General features: G+C 43.8%; 1 protein-coding gene across 4 annotated transcripts; it reads left to right on the top strand.

Moving 5' to 3' along the window:
- Positions 1 to 65: 65 nt before the first annotated feature.
- Positions 66 to 26432, top strand: LOC125973366 (FERM, ARHGEF and pleckstrin domain-containing protein 1). 4 transcript variants are annotated; one of them, XM_049727475.1, is made up of 27 exons: positions 66 to 556; positions 2341 to 2547; positions 14179 to 14283; positions 14393 to 14435; positions 14534 to 14612; positions 14763 to 14860; positions 14939 to 15053; positions 15793 to 15940; positions 16002 to 16097; positions 16172 to 16335; positions 16437 to 16505; positions 16579 to 16654; positions 17018 to 17210; positions 19854 to 20041; positions 20118 to 20207; positions 21355 to 21488; positions 22185 to 22266; positions 22341 to 22578; positions 22714 to 22844; positions 23159 to 23227; positions 23347 to 23436; positions 23708 to 23790; positions 23870 to 23982; positions 25098 to 25225; positions 25450 to 25557; positions 25628 to 25779; positions 25850 to 26432. In XM_049727475.1, the coding sequence occupies exons 2-27, from the start codon at positions 2368 to 2370 to the stop codon at positions 25929 to 25931; spliced, it is 3054 nt and encodes a 1017-aa protein (XP_049583432.1). In that variant the 5' UTR covers positions 66 to 556; positions 2341 to 2367; the 3' UTR covers positions 25932 to 26432. The 4 variants fall into 4 exon arrangements, 3 of the variants coding, with proteins under 3 accessions (XP_049583432.1, XP_049583433.1, XP_049583430.1); XM_049727473.2 differs by lacking the exon at positions 25098 to 25225 and adding an exon at positions 24209 to 24375 and having other exon boundaries at positions 69 to 556; XR_011087239.1 differs by lacking the exons at positions 25098 to 25225; positions 25850 to 26432 and adding an exon at positions 24186 to 24375 and having other exon boundaries at positions 25628 to 25668.
- The last annotated feature ends 657 nt before the right edge of the window (positions 26433 to 27089 follow it).

Genomic DNA, 27089 nt, shown 5'->3' with positions numbered 1-27089 from the left:
AAAGGAATGAGGAAGCATTGTGGGGGGTTTTTCATGGACACGAAGGCATTTTTATTCTCAATTAGTTACACAATTTATTTATATGTCTCGTCAATGGTGGAAAAATACTGGAAAATATTAATTTTGTTCTCATTCTTTGCATCACACAAAACAGGCTTTTGAGCGAGGTAGCGTATAATTTTTTTCAAGAGCTCATTGGATTTTGGCGTTTTTAAAATGTTGTTTCCATGATGGCCTCTAGATGACGGTGTTGCTCCTCCAGAGTGTCTCCTCGCCTCCGCTGCGCCGCCTTCCTTTGCACCCAACGCCAACCGGAGAGAATCGGCCGCTCGGCTCGCTGTAATCTCGTCTGCAACCGCCGGCTCGCTCACTCACTCTGCCGTCCGCCATGGCGACCGCAGAAAGTCTCTTCTCCGGTCCGAGCAGCACCTAAGTCACCTGGACCGCGTAACCGTATTCCCCCTGGCCCGCCGCGGGACGCCCATGTAATCCACTCAGCCGTGGAATCCAAAGGTGTGGAATTTAAAAGAAGACGCATTTCCAAGGGGGAAACCGGGTAAGATTCCGTGCTCGCCAAGTCCCGTGTGCTCTTGAAGGAAGTGATCCAACTTGTTTGAGGAGATTAGGGTTAAGGCTTACGTGGTTGTTCCTGTCATCCTGTACCTTTCGTGGGAGACTGTTGAGGAAAATCTAATCAAAATTAACAAACCTTTGCCTTTTGATTGCACCTTTAATGGGTTTGCGCAGAAGGCTGCGGCCGAGTCGTTTTTTTTTTTTTTTTTTGACGCCGTATCATGCACGTTTCCACCCGCAATCTCTTTTGCACTGTCTAACTAGGTGAGTACTGTAGTTGTTGCACATGATGCATGCAAACATGCTTTGCACCAGTCTGCTCCATTAACCTACATTGCAAAACCGGACCAGAGCATTCCTCCATTCAATCCCACTGTATCCCTGCAGAGGCTTTAAATCACATCTCCGCCTACTGTATAGATATCCTGCTTAGCTGCTGATGCATTTCCAATTGGCAAAAAAAAATAAATCCCATTGGGAATTTGTCACGCTCCAACCACACCCCGATGTGTGAAGGATGGTGTTGTGGGTCCAGCTTGGGCACAGCTGGTTGTTTCGGTGCCGAAGGGCCCTGTAGCCATCCAGCTGTCACTAAAGCATTCCAGCTGTGCCGTGTTGACCCTCACTGAGGAACCCTTGTGTGTTGCCCCTGCACACAGAGGAACCACTGTTCCAGCCCAGGAGAGACTAAGCCAGATGCTTTTTTTTTTTTTTTTTTTTTTTTTTACAGCTTTATGTTACACATTAGTGGGGAATTTTTAACCAGCTTGTTCAAAGGCAGGGTCATTTTCTGTGGAAAAAACATGCGGGGGGGCCTCTTTGGTTTATGACACCGAGCAACAAGGTGCTGGTGTACAGTGACAAACTGTTCAGGTCTCTGCATAGAGTGACCTATTCAGAGGAAGTCATTGGCCTTGACCCATGACCAGGTGATTCATTTTGTGGCATGGGAGGGTGTGTGTATATGTGTCACACTTCATCAGCCCTCCCTTCGGCCTGTGTTTAGGTTTAAAAGGCCACTAATGACTTTCTTATTTTTTATAGACTCGATTTAGAAGTTTCATTCATTCTTTGACCATATCTACATTTGCATCTGCTCAGTCCTGTATTTCTTGATGCATTCCGCTCAATTGCATTATCCACTTTGGGTCGCTAAACGTTTGGCAAGAGTCGTGCACCTCTGCGGCGGTTGAGCGACTGCCCACGCTCGTGGGCGCAAAACCCGGATGCGCTACCCGGTGAGATCTTGGATGACATCAGACTGATTGGAATGTGCAGAGAGAGAAACAAGCAAGGCAGCATGGCTCCGGAGATGATGGGGGGCTCGTGGGTGTCGTTTTTAAAAACATAACAGGGATGTCCACAACTATTACTCCTAAACTTTGATTTTGATCTAAAATTGAAAGATGCTCAAGGGAATGTGTGTCTCTTTGATTCACTGTATTTACTCCATCCCCCTTGAGACCAAATATATTTTTGTATCTTCATGCGTCAGCCCTCTCAAATCAATATTGTTTTTAATGACTCACATCTGTTGGCACGGCCGCTTGGTAATTTCAATGTCAAATCAAATTACAGCGGTCTGATTTGCGCCTTGAAATCGGGAACATGCTTAACATTTCTTTCCACTAATCGCTCGTCCCACAGGCGACCATTAGCAGTCAGTGTGAATCCTGCTCTTGTCATTACTGTGTTAATATGAGCAAAAGGGGGCGGGGCTAAGATGCTTCTACGTCACTCCTGATGTCGTCATTGATGTCTACACAGGGTGGGCAGCCAGGAACGCAGGGAAACATGGCAGATCCCGACCCGGAGCCAGTGACATCGAGAGCAGGGCACCGTCTCGGGGCCCCGGAGACTCTTGGCATCAGTACACTGGACCCGGCGCACAGACCCCCGGCCATGCCCGCCGGAAGGCACGTCACCATCCGGGTCCATATGTTGGATGACACAGAGGAGCTCTTTGATGTCTCGGTGAGTTGCCAACATATTTTCTTGTTTTTTTTTTTTTTTTTAATTGCCCCGAAGAGTCTGGCAACAGGTTGTCATGGCAACTGCAGGATGTTTTCAATTCAGTAATGAAAGTGGAGGGATCTTATTTCATCCATTAGATTGTCTCAGTCAGCTTTTGCTGAGTCCCTTCTACATATTCAAACGGCGCATCTATTTGGCATGCACATGGACTCGCTGACGCACTCTTGTGGAAAATCACATTGATGTTGATTAGCTATGGATTGACAGTTGCATAAGTAAACATAAAAGAGCGGCTTTGCGGAAAATAGATACTTCCACATTCCGATGAATGAAGATGCTGATTGACTAGTTTATGCTGTCCATACACAACATTTGCATTTTGATTATGATGCCCGCAAGATTCCTGCATCTGAAATACTCAATTTACACTCCGGAATGGAATTTCACGCAAAAAATGTTTTTTTCCGACTGGGGACATTTTGTTGCTAGTGACAGAGATGAAACGTTTTGAACTTTCACCTGGAACTGGAGGACAGCTTGTTACTGTTCTCATTAAGGAAAAATATCACACAGGAGTTGAAAGAATAATAAGAGGATGGTGATGTGTGAAATGTTTTACATAATTAATAAGCTTGAAATGGTAATAAGACACTCAGGGCTAAAAATAGCCCTAATCAAATTGTACATTAAGATGGCTAACAAAGCTCTTGTCTGCTCATGTTTTCGTTCCCCAAACATTGTACAATTTAAATTCACCTCCAGCACTGTCATGTCGGTCTGTTGACCTTGAATATATTTTTGTCGCTATAGAAGCTTTATTCGGACAATTTAACCAACATTATGTCCTAAAAAAAATATTCAGCCCTCTCGTTTTTTCTGGAAGCGACTAAACACATTCTCCTAACTTTCTTGCTGACTTCTTCAAATTCTCTTCATCTTTTCCTTGAAAGTCTGATTAAAAACCTTTTTTTTCCTCCTAGAGGCTATTTTGGGGAGTTTTCTGACATAAGGAATAAATATTCTTCTCAAGCGTCCGATGGCCTCCAGGAGGCACACAAAACAGACTTTTAAAAAGCGCTGCCCGACAACATACTTTGTTAATTATTAATGGAATTTTTAAATCGAGGCATCGAGAACTGCCAGCTCTGTTTACATGATTTGGTATAAGCGCTGACCCTTTTCTGCTGTAAACAATACCAAAAAAAGTCTGTATACTCCCCTGTCATCCCCCCAAATAGTTTAAAGAGGCAGGTTTCCAGCCGAGTGGGCAGAGTATCAAGTGGCTGCGAAACAAAAGGGGCCATCTTGTCATGTTGGGGGTCACATACCATAGCGTAGCCTACTTAGCCTGCTGACTGGCAACATACGTATGTAGATGGTAATGACGTTTGGCCACACGGACGTGAATAACAGTAGTGCAGAAGAACCTATTCAATCAGGCCACCATGAGAAGAAAGGTTCACAAAAATAAAGGGCCAGCGCAATTCCGACGGATGCTCTGAAGGTGTAAATGTGTTTAGATTCAGTCTGATTGTGATTCTTGTCGGTTCTTCAAAGGAAATGGGCTATTTTGCTTGCGCGGACTTCTAAACAAGCCTCTCGGACTCATCGGCGTTTGCTTGAGGCGTTTTTTAAAGTTGCCCGTGAGAGTGATAAAATGGGGGATGGGATGCTGAAATGCCTTCTTGGGGAAATGTTGAGACCTCAGATGCTGTTGACGTCACAGAAAGATAGAAAATGAATTATTCTCTTAGTATTTACACAACTCTTGTAGTCTCTATTTAACCGCAATGATCCAATGTGCGCCTGACCTTTGCTTTACACATTACAGCCTGCTTTTGGTGTGTAAAGTTAAGCAACCCTTCATCTCTTGGCATTTCCATGTACGGTGACAATTGATTTCCTGCTATCCCGCTCTTATTATTGCTCAGCGTGTCACAATTATCCGAAACATTGGGTTGTCTGTGTACTCTGCCAGGTACATGTCGCTAATCTCACCATCTTTTCATTTTCAATGTTTGTATACTGTTGATGTTATCCGAGGATAATCTGTCATTATAGCCTATAATACTCTAATCTGTCTATAGAGGCTTGGGGGAAAAAAACTGAAAATATTATTGCCCTGTGGAGAACTTGTATGTGGTGTGAAGTGTATGCTAGCAACTGTTAGCATCTTCTAACTTTGCTTTTCATCACCGGTCTACTAATCATTCTGCCGTCTAATTCTGGAAGAGATCCACCAAATTTCCATCGGCCGCACGGAACTGAGCAAAGACCACCCAAGCCAGCAGAAGACTATAAAGAAAAAAGGGCCCATATGGATTTCAGTAGGACTCTCAAGAGTGCTTATCAAGCCACCATACTGTCAGCGGGGCCCAATTACGGCGGTTGTAGCCTTGCCCTTGTTAGCGGTTTGAATAGCGACGAGGACTTGACTACATCATGAAGGGCTTCTTTCAACTCGCTCCTCAGGATGCTTGTCCCTTGACTGACTGAGCTGAGTGGCTGTCGGCCAACTGCCGAGCAGAGCTTCAAAAGTCCCACTCGTAGGGAAAATTGACGCCGGTAATTGTCTATAAATGCCACAAAATTGGGGGAAAGCATTTTTTTGGATAAGGCTGATTAAATTAAGCTCCCCCCCTCGGTGTTATTTTTATGGTTGACATGTTGACTTGCAGGAGTGGCAGAGATTTTTTTGGGGGGGTTGGGGTGTTTATTTTTATTTTTTTTAAATCCCTTTAAACCTGGTCGCCATGGTGGGGATGCAGTCTGCTTCTTCTCGCTTACATCGCTCAAGGCGTAGAAGTGGCACAGTGAGTTAGTCACAGTGGACTTGATTAGGGAGGTTTCTTTTTTGGGGGGGGACTGTGAGACGATTTGATTGGCTGCTGCAGTTTTTGAGGTGCAGCCATTAATCCAACGCCCTTTTGTACCATATTATAGTTTTCAAAATCCATTAGCGGTTCTTCCCCATTCACGAGTCATGCGCTATTAATGGTAATTTGAATGCTTGTTTTCAGGTTGATTGAGTCAGACTGCAGCGATGAATAAAACGACAAGGCTGCTGGAGGTGGTGATAAACTTGCTTCCAACCAACCGAGTGGGCTTGTCTTTAATGAGGAATGCAAATGAAGAAAGGATGGAAGTGTGTCGATTAAAATGGCCTCCTTAAATTATACCTCCCATGTCAAGCAACAAAATGATTGCAGCCCCGTAAGGGAGACATCAAGAGAATCTCGATACAACAATAACCTTGGGTTTTGCCGCTATCTAGGAATCGTTTCCACGTCCATCTATTCAGTGAAAATCTTTTATTATTGCTTCACACTTTGGGGAGTCTTAAAATAGATGTTTCTTGCTTCTGTTCTTTTCCCAGCAGGATAGCTTCTGGCTGCTTTTAAAGCTGTTTTATATTTATTTATTTATTTATTTTTTTAAAGAAACGCAGCCATGGCCTTCGTTCGAGTCCCTCAGTGAACATACAATATATCACAATTAAATGCAAGCTGAATCTTTGAAAGGTTACGGGGAATCAGGCGGCTTGTGTGGGGGTTGCCATGGTGACAACAAAGGTGGGTGAATAGCGTCTTCCACCGATATGCAAGTCGTAGAGGTGTGGGGGGGGGGGGCTTCCACGCAGAGCCTCATAATATGTTAGCTTGGGGATACTCGGCCACACAACAATTACGGATGACATATTCCGTCACAATTGGCCTCCGGTGTCACTTTTGTTGAAGGCGCTGCTGTCAGCTGTCATGGCTGTGTCGCCAAGTGCTATCGTATTCTCCTAAATCTGCATCTTGTCCTGTATAATGTTTCACAATGGCAGATGTTTATAGATAATGACTCTCATTATGAAATACTGATATTAATTGAAAGTTTTCAGTAGCATTTTTAAGTACGTTAAAAAAAAGTCAATAAATATTTTCAAAAATGATTTAAAGAGCACCCCGGCGCTAATGAAAGATTTTGTTTATTTTGAATACCGTGCAGCATGCGTACGCTTTTGGGGGGGAGGCCTGCCGAGTATTATAAATCTCTCATGTTGTTCCTATGGTAACCATGCACGGATGTACCTTTTGTGGCGCATCTATTTGACTTTATGAGCTTATGTTTAGCGGGAACCCTATGCTCTCCATTGTGACAGATGCACCAAAGTGGATGCCATGACATTTCCAAGCTCGTTCATGCATTATTCCACTCAACTTTGTTCCTCTTTGAGGAATCTCTCTGATCTGTTCATTAAGGTCCTCAACTGCGGCGCCGTCTGCCATTAGACTCGGGAGTAGCGGGGTCGTATTTGCCGGGTGTAGCTAGCGCCTCCCGGCTGCCTGTGATCTAAAATAAAAGGTAAAAGCCTTCGGGGATTGGGTGTGAGCCACGGCAAGGCCCCCTTTAATAAATTATGAATTTCTCATTGAGATTCAGGTAGATAATTAACACGTCTGAACCGAGCCCGGCAAGATTATTCTGATCTGTTCGTGCATTTACGTCCTTGTTGACCTTTCGACCATTTACTGAACCAGAAAAAAAATCTTATTAAGGTGGGTGAAAGATGTTTTAATTAATTTCCAGGAAAATATTTTGAACACCTTCTGGGAGTGATTTTAGTGTGTGACCAAAACATGCTTGGTGTTCCGGCTGATCCACAAACCGCAACAGCACATGATCACCGGTTGCCATAGCAATGACACGACTTGCACTTTTCCTTATTACGGGCCAGTGGACCCGTCCGTTAAAGCTTTTTTTTTTTTAACGTCAAGCAAGTATTATGATACGTTGTTTCTCCTCGCAGCAATCAAAACCAAAAATGCTGTCAGTCAGCAGTAATCCCCAAATGTCTTTTATTGATATATTTCAGGAATTTCTTCACCCCCTTCCTGTTCTCCTGAGCTCAGGCTGTAATTGAATCCAGGGCTCTCTTGAGAAAACCGAGGCGGGAAGGTGGATGAAGATTTCAAGACGAGGAAAGGCGTCCAATTTTTTTTTTCTTGAGTGTGACGAATCAAAACAACCAGTAGCTGCAGCTATGGTATTAAAACGGGAAATGTTGCGCAATGAATTTCCAGCTCCTCTCTACCTTTCTTTCCTTTTTTTGGAGGGGGGTCAATAAAACCTCTGACATTCTTTAAGCTGCTTTCATCCAACCGTTGAAGCGTTTTCTGACATGAGGAAGTCTGAAAAGAATCAAAGCGCGGTCATTCGGGGGCATCCAGGCAATAGATCTTATTGGATTTGTCCCTGGGGACGACCGTCTTGTCTGTCACTCTTAGTCAAGAAGTCAAGCTGCTTGATTCATTTACACATGAGCTGTTCACTAATTAACAGCTTCACCAGAACTTGTCATTTTCTGGACATTGTTATTTTTGGTAAAATGTGTCGTTCTGCTGTGTGTGGTTTGTCATTTGACTTTACTGCAGTTAGTGTGGTCTTGAATGTAGAAGCAATGTCACATGCTGTTGATTAGTTCAACCGCACTCAAATGACAAGAACAAGATTGGTGATTATCATGCACAATTTAATGTGGACCATGCGCCTGCAATTAAGACCACATTGTTGTTGGTTTTTTTTGCATACAAATTGGAAACTTTCTGGAGAATTTGTGCAACCGTGAACAATTTCTTAGCATCAAGACGTGGAGCTGGAAGCATGCGTTACCAAGGAAACCGGCTCTAAAAGTGGTCCGGCTAAAACCCCTTTGCGTCCGAAGCAAAGCACTTCAAGTTGCACTTCTTCAAAGAGGCACTCTTCGGCTTCATGTATTGTTGATACATCGTTGAATTAGTCAGTAGGCTCGCTTCTTGGCCGAGCAACGCGTCCAGTGCGTGCTCTCGTTCCTAGTCGGCTTAACCTCTCAGCCAGTGATTTTGGATGTGCCTGAGAATACTCCAAATAGGATGCAGTCTTAGCATCTTTTCTACTTTATCCTCCAAAATCCACACATGCGGTCAGAGTAATTGCATCATTATGTCACGCAGGGACACAAATTGCACCCAACGCCCAAGAATAATACAAAAGGCATTAGGTAAACGCATTTCCCGTTCGTTCCCGCTCATTTATCAGGAGGCACGATTCTCTCAACGTCGCCATGGTTACGGCCCAGTCTGGCTGTTTGACTGGAGAAATGTTGTAGGTCGTCACCGGGATCTAAATCCTTCCAGGAAGCGGCGGGCTACATGGAGCAACAGCTGCCGGCCTTCATTTTGCTTCCCCCGTGTTGGTGCATAAATCTCGTCCCGTCACTTGGGTTCAACTCATATTTTCATCAATGTAAAGTTGTTGTTTTTTTGCCAACAAGTACTCAACGAGGTTATTCTCATTCCCAGTCTACAGCTAGCCAACACTGTTGCTAGGTAACAAGATAAAACTGCTCATTGTTTCATCTTCAGATTGCCAATCTCAAACAATTTATTTTTATTTTTTTGCATTTCCATTGTCAAATATGAACAGATTCCGTTGCCTTTCGTTCCGCTCTTCCGCGATCAAGTTCAACGCATCACCTCGCCAACATCGTTACGGTAACTGAGTGTGCATCACAGGGCAGAGAGCTTCTGGATTTGCCACTCCGCGAGGCTAAGTCGTTTTAAGGCTAATCTCGAGGAGGCCGATTGATTGGCCTCTCCTGGAGAGCAGCATGTGCAGCTGTCATTATTTATTACTGGTGGAGATTAAGGTTAAAAGCGGGAAGGAACATGTTGCGGGTCAAGCGGCAACAGACCATCCATTCATGGAGAGAATCTGGACGTGGCCACTAAAACATCTAATGGTGTCTCCAAAGTATTTTTTTAATATTTGAAGGTCAGAGAGGTTTTGAGGAGAAATCCTTTTGGTTGAAACTTTCACGGTCCCTCTTTGTCTCGACCTTGAGGGGCTTGTCGCTTCTTTCCACTCCATTAATCTCATGATTAGCCCGCTGATTGCCGTTGCTCTCGCTCTTCTATTCTTCATCTTCAATCCAAACTTCAGCTTCTGTTACAGTTCTCATCAAATCTATTTTCGTTCCAGAAGAATTTTGAATCAAAGAAACTTTCATGTCGGCATGGATATATTCCATTAATTGACTAAGGAGGAAATTAAATGATTATTTTGTTATTTTGAATTATATTTAAATGGTTAACACATTTTATTCCCTTCTCCAGTCTGCCTTTATTTACACTCCCTAAATGTGTAGTGAAGCATCCACCGTGTGAGTGATGTTAATCCCTTTGCTGCGGCGACCAAGCAGCAGGGGGGGGGTCCAGAATTTGCCGCATTCGGAAAAGGATTCAGGCAGATGAAAGAGAAAGGCCAATCGTTTTGGTCATTCCGGCCGCCTTAAAGCAGCCTTCTGCCTTCTAACGAGTTAGGCACCGTTAACCTCAACCGTGAAAACATTTAGTGGCGTCTCGCATGGGTGCACGTTTCAGATAATACCACAACTTTTTTTTTTTTTTTTTTCCGACGAGCTCGCCTTTCCTTTCCACTAGAGCAGTCAGCCCGTAAATATGCACGCCCACCACTGTTGGAGCTCCCTGATCTACGATGCTCTCGCCAATAGCGGGGAGGTTCCTTCACCAAGCTCTGGACCATTATTCAAACTTAACAGATATTATGGGATGCTCACTTTGTAATTATTTCTCAAGCAAAATCATTATCAGTGTGAAGCTAACAAAAAGGTGCATCTGGTGGATCTCCATTGAATGCCCGGGATGTAATTTTCACGGTTGTCTTCTCCGAACCTTAAGGCGGGTTTTTTGTGATGAGATGATTCTTGACAGCTGTGGCAGCCACCCGTCCTCTTAATATTTTTCCCGTGCAGCCCGGGTCGAGGTTTTCCGAGCAACGTCCTCATTTGGATGCTCTCCCATTGGCCCGCTTTTGCTTTCCTGAATGTGGAGAGCAAACAGATGTGCCACAGCGCATCGGTACGTGCCGAGAGGGAGGGCGCGACTATCAGCAGGTTTGCACCCTCCATTCTCTCCCTGTCAGCTTGCGGCTTGTAGCCGAGCCACCCCGGGAACCTCAGTCGCGCATGACCTGAATCACAATAAGCTCTCACTCCCGCTGACCTCTCTGTCCTACCCCTCCCTCACAGCACCAGCGAGTATCCATCCATTCATACCGTCCATACCAAGACACCGCCGTGCAGAGATACGGAAATAACCGAGCTAGCGCTGAACCCAAGGGAAATGCGGCCAGGAAGTTCCTATAGCATTCACATATGTTTTCCATAAAAGCACTACAGTGAGGGAATTAATCTTCCCGCTACTGGAAGCACTTCTGTAAGCCAAGAGTGCAAACATGGCGAAAGTTCAATCGGATCCAGATTGCTGGTGGGGACTCCGCGTCTCCCCCGAAGGCAATCCGAGTTCTTCCTCCTGCTACATTGCCGCTAAAGCACATGGCTGCCTTTTAAATCACTGTCATCCTTGACCTTCGACCTATTCTATCACTGCACGACGGCCGCTTGGTCATTCCGGAACTGAGCCAGAGTCCGTTTTTTTAATCCCAGCCAATCGTGTGTCCAACAATGGCTAAGCAGCTGGCACAAATGCCATCATTTACTCCTCTAGTGCCCCGCGTGACAAGCTTCTCTTTGTTCCCCCGAAAGCCGACAGACATTGGCAGTGTGTTTATACATCCTTGTAGTATTGGGGGTTGCGGGTAAGCCCTGCCAAGACCGGTGCAGGATGGGTGAACTGGACCATACCAACATCTCCTAAAGGGGGAAAGCAGCAGGGCGGTATATGTTGACCTTTCATGGCTATTTGCTCGAAGGAGCTACCTCAAGGTGGGGGTGATTATTTATTTTTTTTTCCCTTGTTTGCCCTGCAGTGTCAGCCCAAGTGGAGGCTTGTGTGCAGTGCAGACGTCGCTGTCATCTTTGTTTAGGGTTCCTCTGTCAACGGGGGAGGGGAGAGGGGGCACGCGGAGGTCAGTGTAGTGATGCGAGCATGATTTCAAGCGGCGATACACGTGTAAACACAAACAGCGGCCTGGTGTTGAAACCCGACGAGGAACCCGTCAGCCCAATATGGACGGGTCAAAAGCTGCAGTGGTTGCGTTGCGGCTCTAAAGTACAACAGCTGCATTTAATCAGCCCCCCCAAATCCAATCGGCCCGCAGCCTCACGCATCCCCGGCTCGGATGCTGCTTTATTTTTTAGTGGCGGGAGATTTACAAGGCAGGATATGAAAGTGCTTCAGTCAGACGTTTATGGTTTTCACCTCTTGTTCTTTTGTGTTACGATATTAAAATTTAAGTTGGACAAAATGAAAGTGGAACGGCAATGACGACCCTCAGGGCATCTGCCTCCTGTTTTTTGGGTGGTTTGGGTTTTTGGATGTCATTGAGGGCCAACTTTTAGTGGCCTTGACCGACTCTGTGAGGATGAATTTGAAATTTGATTGGTTCAAGAAACAGTCCCCTTGCTAATATAGTTTAAGTTCGCCTGCGCTAGTGATTCTGAAGGCCCTGGGCACATTTGATCGATTGACATGGCAGAACATAAAGGCTTAAATCTGATTACACAAAAAGAGAATCCATGCAGAGAAAATGCTACAAAATGAAAAGAATACATTGTTGGGAATAAATACAAATAATTTCACGTTTTAGAATTTAGGTTGTAAATGTCATTTAGTCCTCCTTGCTGACAATCAGTCGCCTAAATTAAATCCTACCACAGATCGTGCCAAACAAGCCCGGTTGGTTGCGGGGAAAAAAAAAAAAAAAAAACGTCACAAGTGCTGACAAGACCCAAAGTGTGGCACACCTGCACGTAGACACTTTCTGGCATCCTGACAGTGAGTGATGGTAACTGGTTGGCCCAGTGATGCAAGCCCATGTAGCCAACCGCTGCTTCGACATCTGCGAGTCACAGCGTCAAATGTTTTTGCGTTCCACTTTCCCAAGCTTTTACTCTGACATCTTTTCTCCACAATTTGCTTGCAGCAGTCTGCCAGGAGCACAGTCCATTTCTGCCAGGAGACTTTTTAGGCTATACGCTGCTCCTTCCAGACCTTATCATAGTATGGTAGCAGCTGGTTGGGGCGAGCTTGTTCCCATTCACAATTGCATAAAAAATAAGAAGCGCAGCCAAGTTCCATTTTGTCTGTTTTCCATGCACCATATGTTTGTACGCCGTATTATCGGCAGGGTGTGGAGTGGTTTGTGTAGGGAGGCTGTTTGAGGAAGATTATAGATGTGGGTGTGGAAGTGTAGTTTTTTTACACTAAGCTGATGGAGCTTGACTTTTAATTGATGGGGTATTAAAAGAAACACAACATGACACCCTCAGCGACATTTTGGTTAAGCTGTGTCTGTTGTGTTTCTATCTTGACAAATGTCTGTCTTATAGTGTAAAATTAGAAGAGACTTTACTTCCTGGAAACATTCCCTCACACAAAAGTAGATCATTAGCCGAGTCGGGGAGACCTTCACTGGCGCTGTGATGCAGCGTGCTTGTGCAAACCAGTCACGAGTTAGCGGCAAGCCAAAACGCTCCTGTCAGGTCCCATGAGTGTTTACCTCGGTGTCAATACAGTTTAGTTTTGCTTTGTTTGTGTGCCATCGCAGTCGAAGCAACCGAACAGAAAGTTTGTAATAAAACGGCAGGTCACTTGTGTCGCAATAAGCAGGGAAGTTGGCTTTGTGTACGGGGTGGAGTTCACGGAGGAGTTTAGACTTGTTCTTTGCTTGGTGTCATTAACTTGTCCCCAATGTGGACTTCTCCTTTGTTTCCGGTTGTTCCGTTTTTATTGTTGGTTTACAACAGGGCAGTTAAAGTTTACTTGGTTGTTATTAACCGCATTGGGCAATCTACGAGGAAGGTGTAGTTAGCTATGATAAAAGCGTATTTTGCTGTAAATTTGCCTCAACTACACAGAAGGATGTTTTTTATGAGCCCCTTTAAACTCTTTTGTGATTCGAGGCTACTATTTGAAATAACAACTCAAAGCTACTAACCAGATAAAAATTAGCCAGCTAAGCTATAGTAAAATAAAAAATGTAGCTTTACAAACATCAAAGTTACTACAGTGTCTACCAGAAAAAATAGCTAGCTAAGATACAGTAAAAAAAAAAAAAAAAAAAAAAAAGTAACTCTACAAACATCAAAGTTACTGTATTTTCTGCACTATAAGGCGCACCGGATTATAAGGCGCACCTTCAATGAATGGCCCATTTTAAAACTTTGTCCATATATAAGGCACACCAGATTATAAGGCGCACCTTCAATGAATGGCCTATTTTAAAACTTTGTCCATATATAAGGCGCACTGGATTATAAGGCGCACCTTCAATGAATGGCCCATTTTAAAACTTTGTACATATATAAGATATATACATTTGGCCCGCGGGCCGGACTTTGGACACGCCTACTGCAGTGGCTCAATATTGGTCCATATATAAGGCGCACCGGATTATAAAGCGCACTGTCGGCTTTTGAGAAAATTTGAGGTTTTTAGGTGCGCCTTATAGCGCAAAAAATACGGTACTACAAGTGGTGGAGTCTTTTCAAAACAATCGTTCACCTGGAAGATACAGAGAGAGAAAATGTAATAGCATCTGTTAACGCCATCATGCTAGCGCTACCATATGTGATCACAAAAGAATGACTAACGCAGTTTTTTTTTCTCTCTGCTCTGTCCACAGGTTAAAGCTTCAGGCAAGGTGTTATTCGACCTGGTGTGTACCCACATGAATCTTATTGAGGGCGATTACTTCGGACTGGAGTTTCAGAGCCATCAAAAGATGACAGTAAGCGGGAAGGACAAATAAAGTGAAGGGGCTAATGGGGAAGGTCTTATCAAGCTAGCAATCGTCTCTCTGTAAGACCAATTACATGGTGATGTTATCTTCTTCATAGGTGTGGTTGGATCCCATCAAGCCAATTATCAAGCAGCTGAGACGTGAGTCTTGACTTTTCTTCCTCTTCGGGTTTCGTTAAGATGCGAATCTGACAAGGTTCTGGCGATTTCTATTTTAATACCTCATATGTTCCTAACAGGACCGAAGCACACGACGTTGAGGTTTGCTGTGAAATATTTTCCTCCGGACCATGCCCAGCTGCTGGAAGAGCTGACTCGGTGGGTTTGGTTCCACATTATTAATTCGCTCTTTGTCTCATTAATTTAGCTCGACTTTGAAATGGGTCTATTTGAAAAAATGGGATCTGGATGTGAAGTGAAACCTCAGAGTACGAATCACCTGATGACCTAATAAATATTATTTTCCAGGTACCTGTTTGCACTCCAGATTAAACGGGATCTTTCCAATGGTTGTCTGACGTGCAATGACACCAGTGCTGCGTTGATGGTCTCCCACATTTTGCAGTGTGAGTGCTGAAGGCTCATTTTCTGTGATGTCGGAGTGATTTATTATTATTGAATGATTATTCTTCAAAACTTTTCAGCTGAGATTGGCGACTTTGAGGAGAGCCAGTGCCGGTCACACCTCCTCAATAATAAGTACATCCCAGATCAGATGCCATTGATTGACAAGATTATGGAGTTCCACTCCATGAATATGTAAGCATGATGTCCTTTTTGTTTTTAAGATCCCAGTGGCTAAACTCAGATAAATTCACCCAAGATTTCTCTTTGCTTTTAATCGTATCAATTAAACATTAAAAGTTTTGTATTACACAGAATGGCTGACTCAGCAATAGTGTACAGATTTATTCCCATCAGTTTTAGTGAGGCGTTTTATAGCTAGCGACCACACGTGGATTTGAATTTGTCTACCATTCAGTGAAAATGTGTGCTCACGCACCAAATAATTCACAGCTGCTGTCAGCCCGCTTCAGATTTTTAGGGTCGATTGTGGGTTTGCCGTGTGAAGTCAAGGGTCCTTTTTTCACAACGTTTGAATTTAAGCCAAGAGCGACTCCTCAAACTGATGGGCTGGCTGCGGGTGAATGGCTACGCCTCGACAGGAGCTCCTTTTTAATGTACTCCTTTCTTTTTCCCTCCCCGGGGGGCCTAGTTGATAACGAAATCCGCCGTTCTCGTAGCGGCGGTGCCACGTGAAGATAAGCTGCTCATTAATCACAGAATGCAGGCGGAAAGCAGGCTTCGGAAAAGTTGCCTATTTTTTTCCCGACAACTTTGCGATATTGGACATAAACACAGTTGACCTTCACGCCCTCAGACTATTGTACTTATCAGTGATGGATGGCAAGATGAAATTTAATTAGATTTGCTTTGTGTATAAGTACTGCATAGAATCAAAACCACACTAACATTTATTCCGTTTGGAATTTTGCAGTGGTCAGACCCCGGCCGAATCCGACTTCCAATTGCTGGAAGTGGCACGACGTCTGGAGATGTACGGGATTCGTCTCCAGCCAGCCAAAGACCGCGAGGGCTCGCGTTTAAGCCTCGCCGTTGCCCACACGGGCGTCCTTGTCTTTCAGGTGAGCTCCTCTAGATTCGGCCATCTTTTAGATCCCACTTGACTTGTATTCGTCTCCACAGGGACACACGAAGATTAACTCTTTCAACTGGTCTAAAGTACGTAAACTGAGCTTCAAGAGGAAACGTTTCCTCATCAAGCTCAGGGCTGATGGCAATGTAAGTTTATTTTCTGAAAAAGAAATGCATAGAAAGATGACTGGCACTTATTTATTTATGTGTGTGTTCACCAGAATTCATATCAAGACACGTTGGAGTTTCTCATGGCCAGCAGGGACTGTTGTAAAGTCTTCTGGAAGAGCTGTGTGGAATACCACGCCTTCTTCCGGCTCTTTGAGGAACCCAAACCCAAGCCCAAACCCGTGCTGTTCACACGAGGCTCCTCTTTCAGATTCAGGTAACAAAATCTCTTTTTTTTTCTCACGCAACGGCGTCACGCAGAGTGATTTTTACTCACCTCTGATTGGCCTCCCTCGCTGCCTCGGCTTGTCTCCGCAGCGGCCGCACGCAGAAGCAGGTGATTGACTTTGTGAGGGAATCCGAGTTTAAAAAGCTTCCATTCGAAAGGTAAAAAGTGTAATTCATCCAGGTGAGAGCTTTGCTTTTCACGCTGACCCTATGACGATATCCTGTCTGCTAGGAAACACAGTCGAGTCCAGCACAACAGCCGCCTGTCGCCTTTGCCTTCTCCACGTTACCAAAAAGTGCCAAAAGAAGTGAGTTCATCTATCTGCTTGCTTTATGCTAACATATAATGCAAAACACCATAGACAGGCTAGTAGAAGTCATCTCATCTCACAAAGTCTGCTAGCTTCATGCTAACATATAATGCAAAACACCATAGACAAGCTAGTAGAAGTCATCTCGTCTAACAAAGTCTGCTAGCTTCATGCTAACATATCATGCAAAACACCATAGACAGGCTAGTACAAGTCATATTAGTTTGGTTATTGTAAAAATCCCTGTGAAATAATCATTAGAGAATTTGTAAGGCTCTGAATGATCTAGCAAACCAGATGTTGCGGGGGTTTACTGGACAAGCTTTTTGCATCAATAAGTGGATTAACGCTCCCTTCCAGAGTGGTGCTCTCGGGGACCAAGTTGACGCTCCTTCGCAGCACCAGTGGAAGGAGTCAGCGCTGGTGAGTTCACAAGAAACACCCGAAGCTCCGGGGAGCCCGGCTCACCAGAACCAGGAAGACAGATCGCCGTCCGTGAAGGAGGAGACAAGAGGCTCCATTCGGCCGGCTCACCTCGAACATCTGGCAACAGGTTCAGCTTCTCGGGTTGCTAAAGGCGGCTACTTTTCTACCTGCTCTGAGAACAATAGGGACCATAATAGAGGCGACGACCCGGTCGGTTGGACTCAGAGCTATCGGGGCCGGGTTTCGTTTCAGCCAGACGCTAGAAGCATTAATGGCCCTGTGCAGGTCCACCAGGAGGAATTTCAGGGTAATATGCACTTCAGGGAGAGCTCTCGCTCTTCTAAACCGTCTAAAGTTGGGATTCCTGAGATGGATGTTCCCGCCATGCGTAGCCAACATAGCACAGATAAACACAGCAGCAGCCCGGTCATGTTCCAACATGTAACCGGCGCACCAGTTGTCCCCACCAGTCCCGTTATGGGCACCTTTTGCCCATCTGGATCCTTCAATCATGCCGAGCAAAACGGCTACGTGAGCATCGAGGCTACCACAAACCGCTCTCATCGTTCTCGGAAGCACCACAAAACCAAGTCCCGCGCCAACGCAAATCCCGAGACATCCCGGGAATCGCAACCTGTCCTGTGTCACGCTGAGCAAATGGCTGCTCTTGAGCGCCGCATGCTGGCCAACGGTCTCTCGGCCCCAGGCAAGTCTAAACCCGGCCTAGGATGTAAACGCCAGGCTGGAGTCGCACATGTCGGTGCAGTTCAGATTAGCGGAGGCTGTAACACTACCGCCTCGGAGTCCAGTGAGTCCGAGGCGGAGCACAATAAGGAGGGTGGCAACAGCCACCTCGTGTTTGGGAATCTGCCCGAGGTCAATTCGCCCATACCGAGAAACAAGTTTTCATTCGGTAGTCTCCAGCTGGACGAGGAGGCGGACGAAGAAACAGGTCACACCTTCAGTGATGATGACACCTTTCAGATCATCAATGGCTAGTTCAAAACAACTGCCCCAAACTTTATTGAGTCGTCGTATTTTAGTATTGAGATCATAATAATGATGTTTCAAAACACTGTGAAGTCTTTTTAATAGGTTACGTACACAGTTTTAGATGCTTATTTAAAACTGTTCCCAGAAAATTGCAAGTGCCCTCTTAACATTTAACGAGTACTTTTGCGCTCTGAACAAAATGCCTTATGACTTTAAAAAGGGAAGCAAAAATACTGTGTAACGTCTTTTTTTTTTTTTTTTTTTTTTTTTAGTTTGGTAGCATGTGCCTGTGCAATATTAATTAGAACCTTCCCTGTTGAGTTTGTTAGTGAAGAAAACTAGCATTATAGTCACTGGACACTTTATTAGGTACACCAGTCCAATCCAATAGAATTTATGTCTTTATAGAGAAAGTATACCAAAGTTGTACAGTTTCTAAAGTCACCTCAATGGCGACTCATTTTTGTATTCAGTTCTTGTTTGGGAGCTCATTAGATCATGCAAATGTACCTAAATTTATACCCGAGGTGAATATCCAGTGAGATACCAGTGGTGGCCTGATCAGACTGAAGAAGTAGTTTAATTTCCCCCCTGAGTGTTTGCACTTGGATTGAGTATTCAGGAAAGTAGCTTCGTTGTACACAATGCACTTTGTTTCCAAACCTTTTTGTTAACCTTTTTGCTTCTGTCTGCATGTTAACTTGTGTCTCCTGAGTTTCTTTGTTTTCCTTTTTTGTTCACTTTTTTCCTGCATTTGTCTGTTTGCATGATGTTGTTGTATGTCTTTAGTTTTTTTTTTTTTTTCGCCCACACACTCAAGCTTTAACCGCAAGCAAGCTAGCAGGTTTCCACTCCTGCAGTGATGCAGCTAATGTTTTATTTTGGAATTCTTTGTAAATATGTAATTTACTCATTTGTTACTAGATCGTTGCGGTTTCAGATTTTTTTTTTTTTTCATGCACACTTTTCATCCTTTGTTCTGGCATGAGAATATCCTTTTTCCTCTTTGCTTGTACTGTAATTTGAGCAACTGGCAATTTCTAACACGTTTTGTTAACGTCAATAAGCTTGTAAGTTATTAAAAATGTCATACAGGCTTGAAGATCATTGCATGAAATCACTTTTTTCCCCACCCTCCTGTCGCTCCCTCCTTACTTTCACTCTTGTGTTTATATGCTGCTTGTCTTGCATGAATCTCTCATGTTTTTACGAAAGTCAATAAAAATGGCGTTTATGAAGTCAGATGACAAAATTGTCTTTTTGACATCTCCTTTCATCCTCCCTGTTGTTTTGTAGTAGCGATTCGTCTCCGGAATAATTGCAGGGCATCACTAACACTTAGTCGCTCTAATCTTCTGTAGCTTTCTTGTGGTTTGTGGTTTCCACTTTTTTTCCCCCCACTGCACTGTTTACAGTCAACCCCCAATTTGTGCTCGCTGTTGTGCTATTCCAATTATATATTATCTGAGTTGCTACCTAATTTTTGATCCAGCTGTAGATTGTCCGGGTGTACCTAATGTTGTGTCCCTTGAGTTTACTATTTCTGGAGTATGTTTTTGTTGCACAAAGCTTGCCAGTGCTGTCTGGACTACAAAGTGAGTCACTGCTGAGATTTCACTTCTATATTTTTAGCCAGGGCAAGCTCCCTCAAATAGTCAATAATTGTCTCTTGCTCTTTTTCCATGAGCCATATCGAGTTGCATTTAATTAAGCAAATGAACATAAGGCAGCAAATCATTTCTCCATTGCTGAGTTTTCACTCTTCTGTGTCTAATAGGAGCGCTGACTAACAGTCCCTACCTGTCCACGTCTTCCGGACACTCACACGGTCTGCTAAACGGCCAAATGGCTCTGGAGGTGGGAAGTCACAGTCCCGACGTCCAGCAACCTTCTCCACTCACCAGCCCCCTCCTCAACGACGCCTGCAGCATTCGCACCGATGATGAAGACGAGATGCGCCGGAAGGTTTGTGCTTTCTGTAGAATAAAATGAATCTTTTTGGCTTTTCGTTAAACATCTTTTTTGTTTGATGCCTCGGTAGAGGTTCCCCACAGACCGGGCCTACTTCATCGCCAAGGAGCTGCTGACCACAGAGCGGACGTATGTGAAAGACCTTGAGGTGGTGACCGTGGTAAGATGACTCCGGGGGCGTGTCACTGTTTTTTTTTTTTGTCCGTCCTCCAAGGAGAGAACACATCGATTTTCTGCGTTAGAGCACCCGCTGGGACATTGAGGCTGGCAGTGACATAGGCAGATTTTGATAGATTACATTTTTGTACCCATTCACCACACTACACACGGAAGTATCTAAATGCTTAAGGCCACTGATGCATCACTGTTTCTGTTTGAAGAGATTTACTCAAGCTGTGCCGGCCTATCTCTGACTTTATGTAGATTACACATATCAGTTCAAGCATGACAAACACTGATTTAGCCGGAGCTCTCAGGAAATTCAGTAGAAGTACTCACAGTGGTTACAACTTTAGATAAATCTGCAGGACATCTAAGGACATCCAATCCAAATGTTTATTTGTTATTGCTGCTGCAGTTTGCAGTGTTGTCAATCCATTCATCCATCTTCCATTTCTATTCCGTATATCCCAGAGTCAAGCGTTAGCAGCATTTTGGTAGATGAACAATTCTTTCAAAAAGACGCTTCTATTTGTTTATTGCCACTTCCCATTAAAGGTTACAGTAAAACTATACACACAAAAAAAGATCCTTACATGTAATGTTGTGTGTTTAAAATAACCAAATAAAGTCCATTAGCTTAATGCTAACACCGTAGGCTAACAGATAGCATGAGTGCCGCGGTGTTAAACACAAACGGTAGAGCCACGCATAAACGAATATGTAATATTACTTTACTAACAGGCACTTGGAAATCGTATTATGTGCTTTCTGCAATCATGGCAACACAGTCAAAGTAATTTTGCATTCATCGTCTTATTTAAAGTGTGTGTAGGTGTTCCTAATGATGTGGCCTGTATATATTTCAAGGGTTCCTCAACATGTGTAATTCTCTTTTCCCTGATGCTTTTATCACCTTGCTATCTTCAGCAAAGTCTCCCATATCTCATAAATATTTGGGTTGGCTTATGTCCCATCTTTTTTTATGCACGCCATCTCTCTAAATCTCTCCAGTCAAACGAAGGTGATGTCATCTGAACTGTTGGCGCACCTCACCTCAAAACACTCAAGTGCTTTATTTTTTTATGCCATTTCTCAATACAAGCGCCATAAAACGGTTCTAAATGTTTGTCATGTTTTTTTTTCAGTCTTTCCAGAACGCCATAGGACAGGAAGAGGACACGCCGGACTCCCTCAAGAAGGCCGTTTTCGCCACGCTTGAGCCGCTTCACAAATTTCACACGGGTTTTCTCAGGGAGGTGGAGCAGAGGCTGGCTTTGTGGTGAGGCTCACTTCACACTCTGACAGTAAAAAAAATAAATAAAACCAAACACATGCAATAATGTTTTTAGTTGAATCATTGCTGTCATGACAGCGGGATCTGCTATCTCCATGGTAACAGTCACGCTGCATGAGGCAGACATTTCCTCGCCGTCGGGTTTCGGCTGTCTGATCTCTTTTAATGATGTTGTGCTTTCCCCAAAACACATGATACTGACTCATGGCCATGTGTTAAATCAGCCTAGCTCCCAGAACGGCAGACTTTTTTTTTTTCTCACATTGGTTTGTTCTGCTGTAAATTTAAACTCCAAATGACATCTTAAATGATTCTGCTGACAAGACGCACACGCTATTTAACTTGTGCTCGATATGGGATGAGGTTACTGGACACCTTGACTCTTAATTCAACATTAACAGATAAAAATAGAAGAAAGTCAAATGTTTTAAACGACACTAATGCCGGTTAATTGTTATTTACACTTATAATACAGACATGTACCGGTGATGTCAAATTGGACTAAAAATACAGTAATATATGGCCTTTTAAAGCTTATGCTCAAAGGCGACACCTTGTGGCTTATTTGGGTCTTTAAAACTCCAAGGATTTTTTTTTTTTACCTCGACTTTTTGGGAATTTACTCTCAAAAGATTCTGCTGTTATTGATTCATTCAAAGTGTGTATTTTTCTCTCTTCTAGGGAAGGTCGATCCAATGCTCACATTAAAGGAGACTACCAGCGCATTGGCGATGTCATGCTGAAGAATTTACAAGGCTTGAAGGTTTAATGAAGTCAACTTGATCTTCTCCCTATAAATGCCTGGAGCCTCATTAACACACAACTCGTCATCCACAGCCACTGACAGCCAACTTGCATAAGCAGAGCGATCTCCTCATGGAGCTGGAGAAGGCGTGCAGGGCGTCACGCAGGTTAGAAGGTCTCTGCCGGGACTTTGAGCTGCAGAAGGTGTGCTACGTGCCGCTCAACGTCTTCATCCTGCGCCCTCTGCACCGCCTCGTGCACTACAAGCATATCCTGGAGCGTCTGTGTAAACATTACCCGGCGACACATGTGGACTTCAGGGACTGCAGAGGTAAGCAGGCGAGACAAGTTTGTTCATTTCAGTGCTTTTTGCTATGTAGATATTTTTTGGGACTTTGTAAACAAATATTCTGCTGTTATATAGAATGTAAGATTGATTGTAATTTATTTGTGGGTTGGTGTGCAGCTGCTCTGGCAGATGTGTCTGAAGTGGTGGAGCAGCTCCAGGGCAGCATCGTGAAAATGGAGAACTTCCAGAAACTGTTGGAGCTAAAGAAGGATCTGATTGGCGTGGACAATCTTGTTGTTCCTGGTCGGGTAAGGCTGACTTCATCTGTACTAAATTATATTATATTATATTATATTATATTATATTATATTATATTATATTATATTATGTTATATTATGTTATATTATATTGTATTGTATTGTATTGTATTGTATTGTATTATGTTATTATATTATATATTTATTTATTGATTTTAAATTATTTTAGTTATTTTTTTAATTAAAGTTGGCTTTATTATATTATATTATATTACTATATTATATATTTATTTATTGATTTTAAATTATTTTAGTTATTTTTTTAATTAAAGTTGGCTTTAATTGTTTTTTCTGTTTTTTTTAGGAGTTCATCAGGTTTGGCTGCCTGAGCAAGTTGTCTGGAAAAGGCCTACAGCAACGAATGTTTTTCTTGGTAACGTCTCACTTTTTCTTATTAGGACAAAGTTCCTCGCTAGATTAGATTTGCTAACAAGTTTGTCATCAACGAATATACTTTTCATTACTTTGTACTTTTGTGCTTCTTGCTTACAGTTCAACGACGTCATTTTGTACAGTAGTCGAGGGATGACTGCAACCAATCAGTTCAAAATTCACGGACAGCTCCCGCTCCAGGGCATGACAGTGAGTCCCTCGTAATTAGACCGAGAACGCTTCAGGAGAACGTCACCGCTCTGTCATCAGCAGATAAGCAGAGTGGCTTTGTTCAACAAACAAAAACACACGTCCAAAACAAACGCACTTGTGCTTTTGGGATAACCAGATCACGTTTAATCCTCCCTCATGCAATCTCTTTTTTTGCCGTCTATTTCCGTCCCAGCTGTCCTACTTAGCGCCAGCCACCCTCTTATATGTGCGTGTGTGTGTGTTTGTGTGTGTGTGTGGTTCCTTCTAGATCAGAGAGAGTGAAGATGAGTGGGGTGTTCCTCACGCCTTCACTCTGGTCAGCCAGCGGCAGTCTGTGGTGGTGGCAGCCAGGTGAGATCAAAAGTGGCTGATAACATTCCTCCATCTTTTTTTTTTTCCGCACGAGTATTTTGTGCATTCCTCCCGACAGTTCATTGTCAGAGATGGGGAAATGGATGGAGGACATTGAGATGGCGGTAGAAATGGCAAAAAACAACAACGGGCCTTCATCTGACCTGATGAGCTGCACGCTGACTGACAGCAGTAAGTTAAGACTCAGATCGAAAATGTTTTTTTTTTTTTTTTTTTTTTTTTTTTTGTCAGACTAATATTTGCATTTTGTGGGCAGACAGAGCTTTCTTCAATCAAAGTGATGACCGCGGAAAAAAAAAAGTCATTTGTTGCTAACCAGACGTTGTCTCCTCAAGCTTTCTTCTCTCCCAATCGTCCCGTCACATGTCTCGCAGTAACATCCTGCCGACTTTCCCAGAATCCCCAGAGGAGTCGACAGCGGTGGAGGGGGAGTCCGAAGACGACACGACCACATCGCACAGCTCCCCGGAGAGGGCGACCCCTCTCCGTGGTAACACCATGGTGCATGTGTGCTGGCACAGGAACACCAGCGTGGCCATGGTGGATTTTAGCTTAGCCGTGGAGGTACCGGACAAAACGTCGAGCTCCGAGCTAAACCCCCCCACCACCACCACCACCACCACCACCTCACTCGCCTCCGCCTTGCTTACTGATTCTGTGTTTGATATCTGCTGGAGTCACGCAGGGATTTTGCAATGGGAACAGTATCCTCACGCACCAGTCAGACTGTAAAGTTAGTTTTTTTGCTGGGAAGAAACTAAAAAAAATCGGTACTTTTTGACAGGATGTCAGTTTACTCACACCTGCAAGTCATTTAATATTAATAACACTGCTGTTAAAAATATTTTTTATTATTTATCATGAAGTGGTTGGTCCCAACCTACTGTATTGAATTATTTATGAAGCGCCTACTGTTTTGCAATTGTTGATGGGTTTCTGGTGAGGACGTTGTTCACTTTGCGTGTAATCCCCGTCGATGTTGACAAATTTGGCCTTTCTTTAATTTTCCCCTTTCTCTCCAGCCCCCCACTGCGCAAACTCTGATGGTCTTTCACTAAACTCACTCATGTTTTGGAAGTGAGCTCTTCCTGTGTGGCCCCGCCCCCCTTGTAACAAACGTCCTCTTCGCAGCCTTGCCTGGATGTCGCTGACCTTTGTGCTATTGACCCTTGCACCTGCATGCCGATGCTTCACCTACTCAGTCTGTGTTTCTGTCCTCCCTCCCTATCTGTCGTTTCTCTTCCTCATGCGTCTGTGCGCTCCCCCCCCCCCTTTCCACACACTAGAGGGCGCTAGTCCAGTCAGTGAGAATAAGGCGGGCCCGCGCAGTGGCCAGGGAGCGGTGCCTCTGTGCGTTATCTGCTGGTACCGAATACAGAGCCTCTCCTTTAGTGAAGCCCGCAGGAGTCTAGAGGTAAAAGAGCCAGGCAGACAGCACAGGCTTCATTGGGTTGCTCCGTCATAATATTAGGCACACCTGCATAGCCCAATGCAATGATGCCCAACTTTTTGGAGCCATATTTGGCTTTTTGGATCTTGATGGCTTGTGCTGGTATACCCAATAATTCTACATTCTCATTTAATGGAAACAATAGGCAGATTAAAAAAAATAGTATTGACATTTGTTGTGTTTTCTAGAACCAGCTATCAGGAAACCTACTACGGAAGTTCAAGAACAGCAATGGCTGGCAGAAGCTATGGGTGGTCTTCACCAACTTCAGCTTGTTTTTCTACAAGTCCCACCAGGTGATTATCTCAATCCCTCTGTAGTACAAATGGTTTTCTCCTGTTCATGCTGTGTTTCTCCTCATTTCAGGATGACTATCCACTAGCCAGCCTTCCCCTTCTGGGTTACTCAGTCACCATCCCCGCCGAGTCAGAAAACATCCACAAGGACTATGTCTTTAAATTGCATTTCAAGTCCCACGTCTATTACTTTCGGTCGGAGAGCGAGTACACCTTTGAAAGGTAAGCCTAGCGTGTAATTTACATGTACCTGAATGCATCGGGTGGCTCACATTGTGTTGACTGACCTCAGGTGGATGGAGGTGATCCGCAGCGCAACATCTCCCTCCAGTCGGGCTCGGGTGCAGAACAACAAGGAGCTCCACGCTCATTGAGTTTGGACTCCATTCAGTCTTCACACACGTGGGACATCTGTCCGTCCATGTGCCCTTGCACATGCTGGTGCTTTTTTACTGTTCTAATGGTGGCATGTCTGCTGGTTTCGACTGCATCAGAGACTGCATTTCTTCTTCTGGCGTTTTTACAGCTAGACTCTTCAACCTTTTTACAGGATGTCATTTTATACTGTTTTTGTAATAATCATATCCACTTGTATTCTTCATTTTAATTTGTTTCCCCAGTTTGAGAAGAAAAATGTCTGTATACTCTTCAATGGCCTTTTTTTTTTTTTGCAGGAAATTTCACTTGTGGTGCCAAACATTTATCACACTCATTGACATTCTAAAGATTTTTTTTTTTTTTTTTACTTCTGAAGAATGTTACCGATGGTACGCCATAAATTTCAAGCCAATGTAAAACAGGCCACCCTTTAAAACTCAATGCTGTACACCTGGTCTGGTTTCTTTCATAATAAACATGTATGATTACACTGTAAATGGTTTTGTTGTCATTTCAAAAATTTATAACTTGCTTGCCTACTGTTAGGATCAAAATAGAAACCTTAAATTCCAATCTCGTTTGCTTCTCAGTTAACCATGAGGTCTACCACCTGCAACTATTTACCCTTTTTTATGTCTTCAAATCACAGGAAATCGGTTTTGTGAAAGTTCCGTGTTGAAACATGAAAAGCAAAAGCTTAATTAGTCCCAGGAACCAACCCAGCAGGGGTGATCTTTGGAAATGAAAGCAATTGGCAAAACAAAATTCAGGCTCCATGGTCACCGGAAACTCTATGTAGTTACAACCGTGACCAGTAGGTGTCAGTGTTGCTTACGTCTATCATGTTTAGCGCTAATGTTGAGCGATTGCGTCGTAATCCACTGTAGGTTTAATCATATAAACATTAAAAAATACCGCATGTAATTTTAAAGGAAGTAAATACAGCCATTTGATGTTTACTACTGTATTTTTTAATCCTAGATTATTATTTTTTAATTTAAGAGTTGAGCACAGAATCTAGCAGAATTAATTAATAAAACATGTAGGAATTGTAGATTGCAAGGCATTATAATATTTAGTACCAGTCACGAAAATGTATTTGGTCGAATGTCGGTCCCAGGTCCAGGAGGGGCCAGCAGCGGGCAGGCTGTGAA

This window comes from Syngnathus scovelli, chromosome 8 (assembly GCF_024217435.2).
Source record: "Syngnathus scovelli strain Florida chromosome 8, RoL_Ssco_1.2, whole genome shotgun sequence".
NCBI lineage: Eukaryota > Metazoa > Chordata > Actinopteri > Syngnathiformes > Syngnathidae > Syngnathus > Syngnathus scovelli.
This window is presented reverse-complemented; position numbering and strand designations above follow the sequence as displayed.

What these genes read in the sequence shown, in the direction of transcription:
- LOC125973366 (XM_049727473.2), top strand. Translation starts at nt 2,368, where the DNA reads ATGGCAGATCCCGACCCGGAGCCAGTGACATCGAGAGCAGGGCACCGT. An exon ending in AGGAGCTCTTTGATGTCTCG is followed by an intron (nt 2,548 to 14,178) that starts GTGAGTTGCCAA and finishes CTCTGTCCACAG; the next exon opens with GTTAAAGCTTCAGGCAAGGT. An exon ending in AGAGCCATCAAAAGATGACA is followed by an intron (nt 14,284 to 14,392) that starts GTAAGCGGGAAG and finishes TCTTCTTCATAG; the next exon opens with GTGTGGTTGGATCCCATCAA.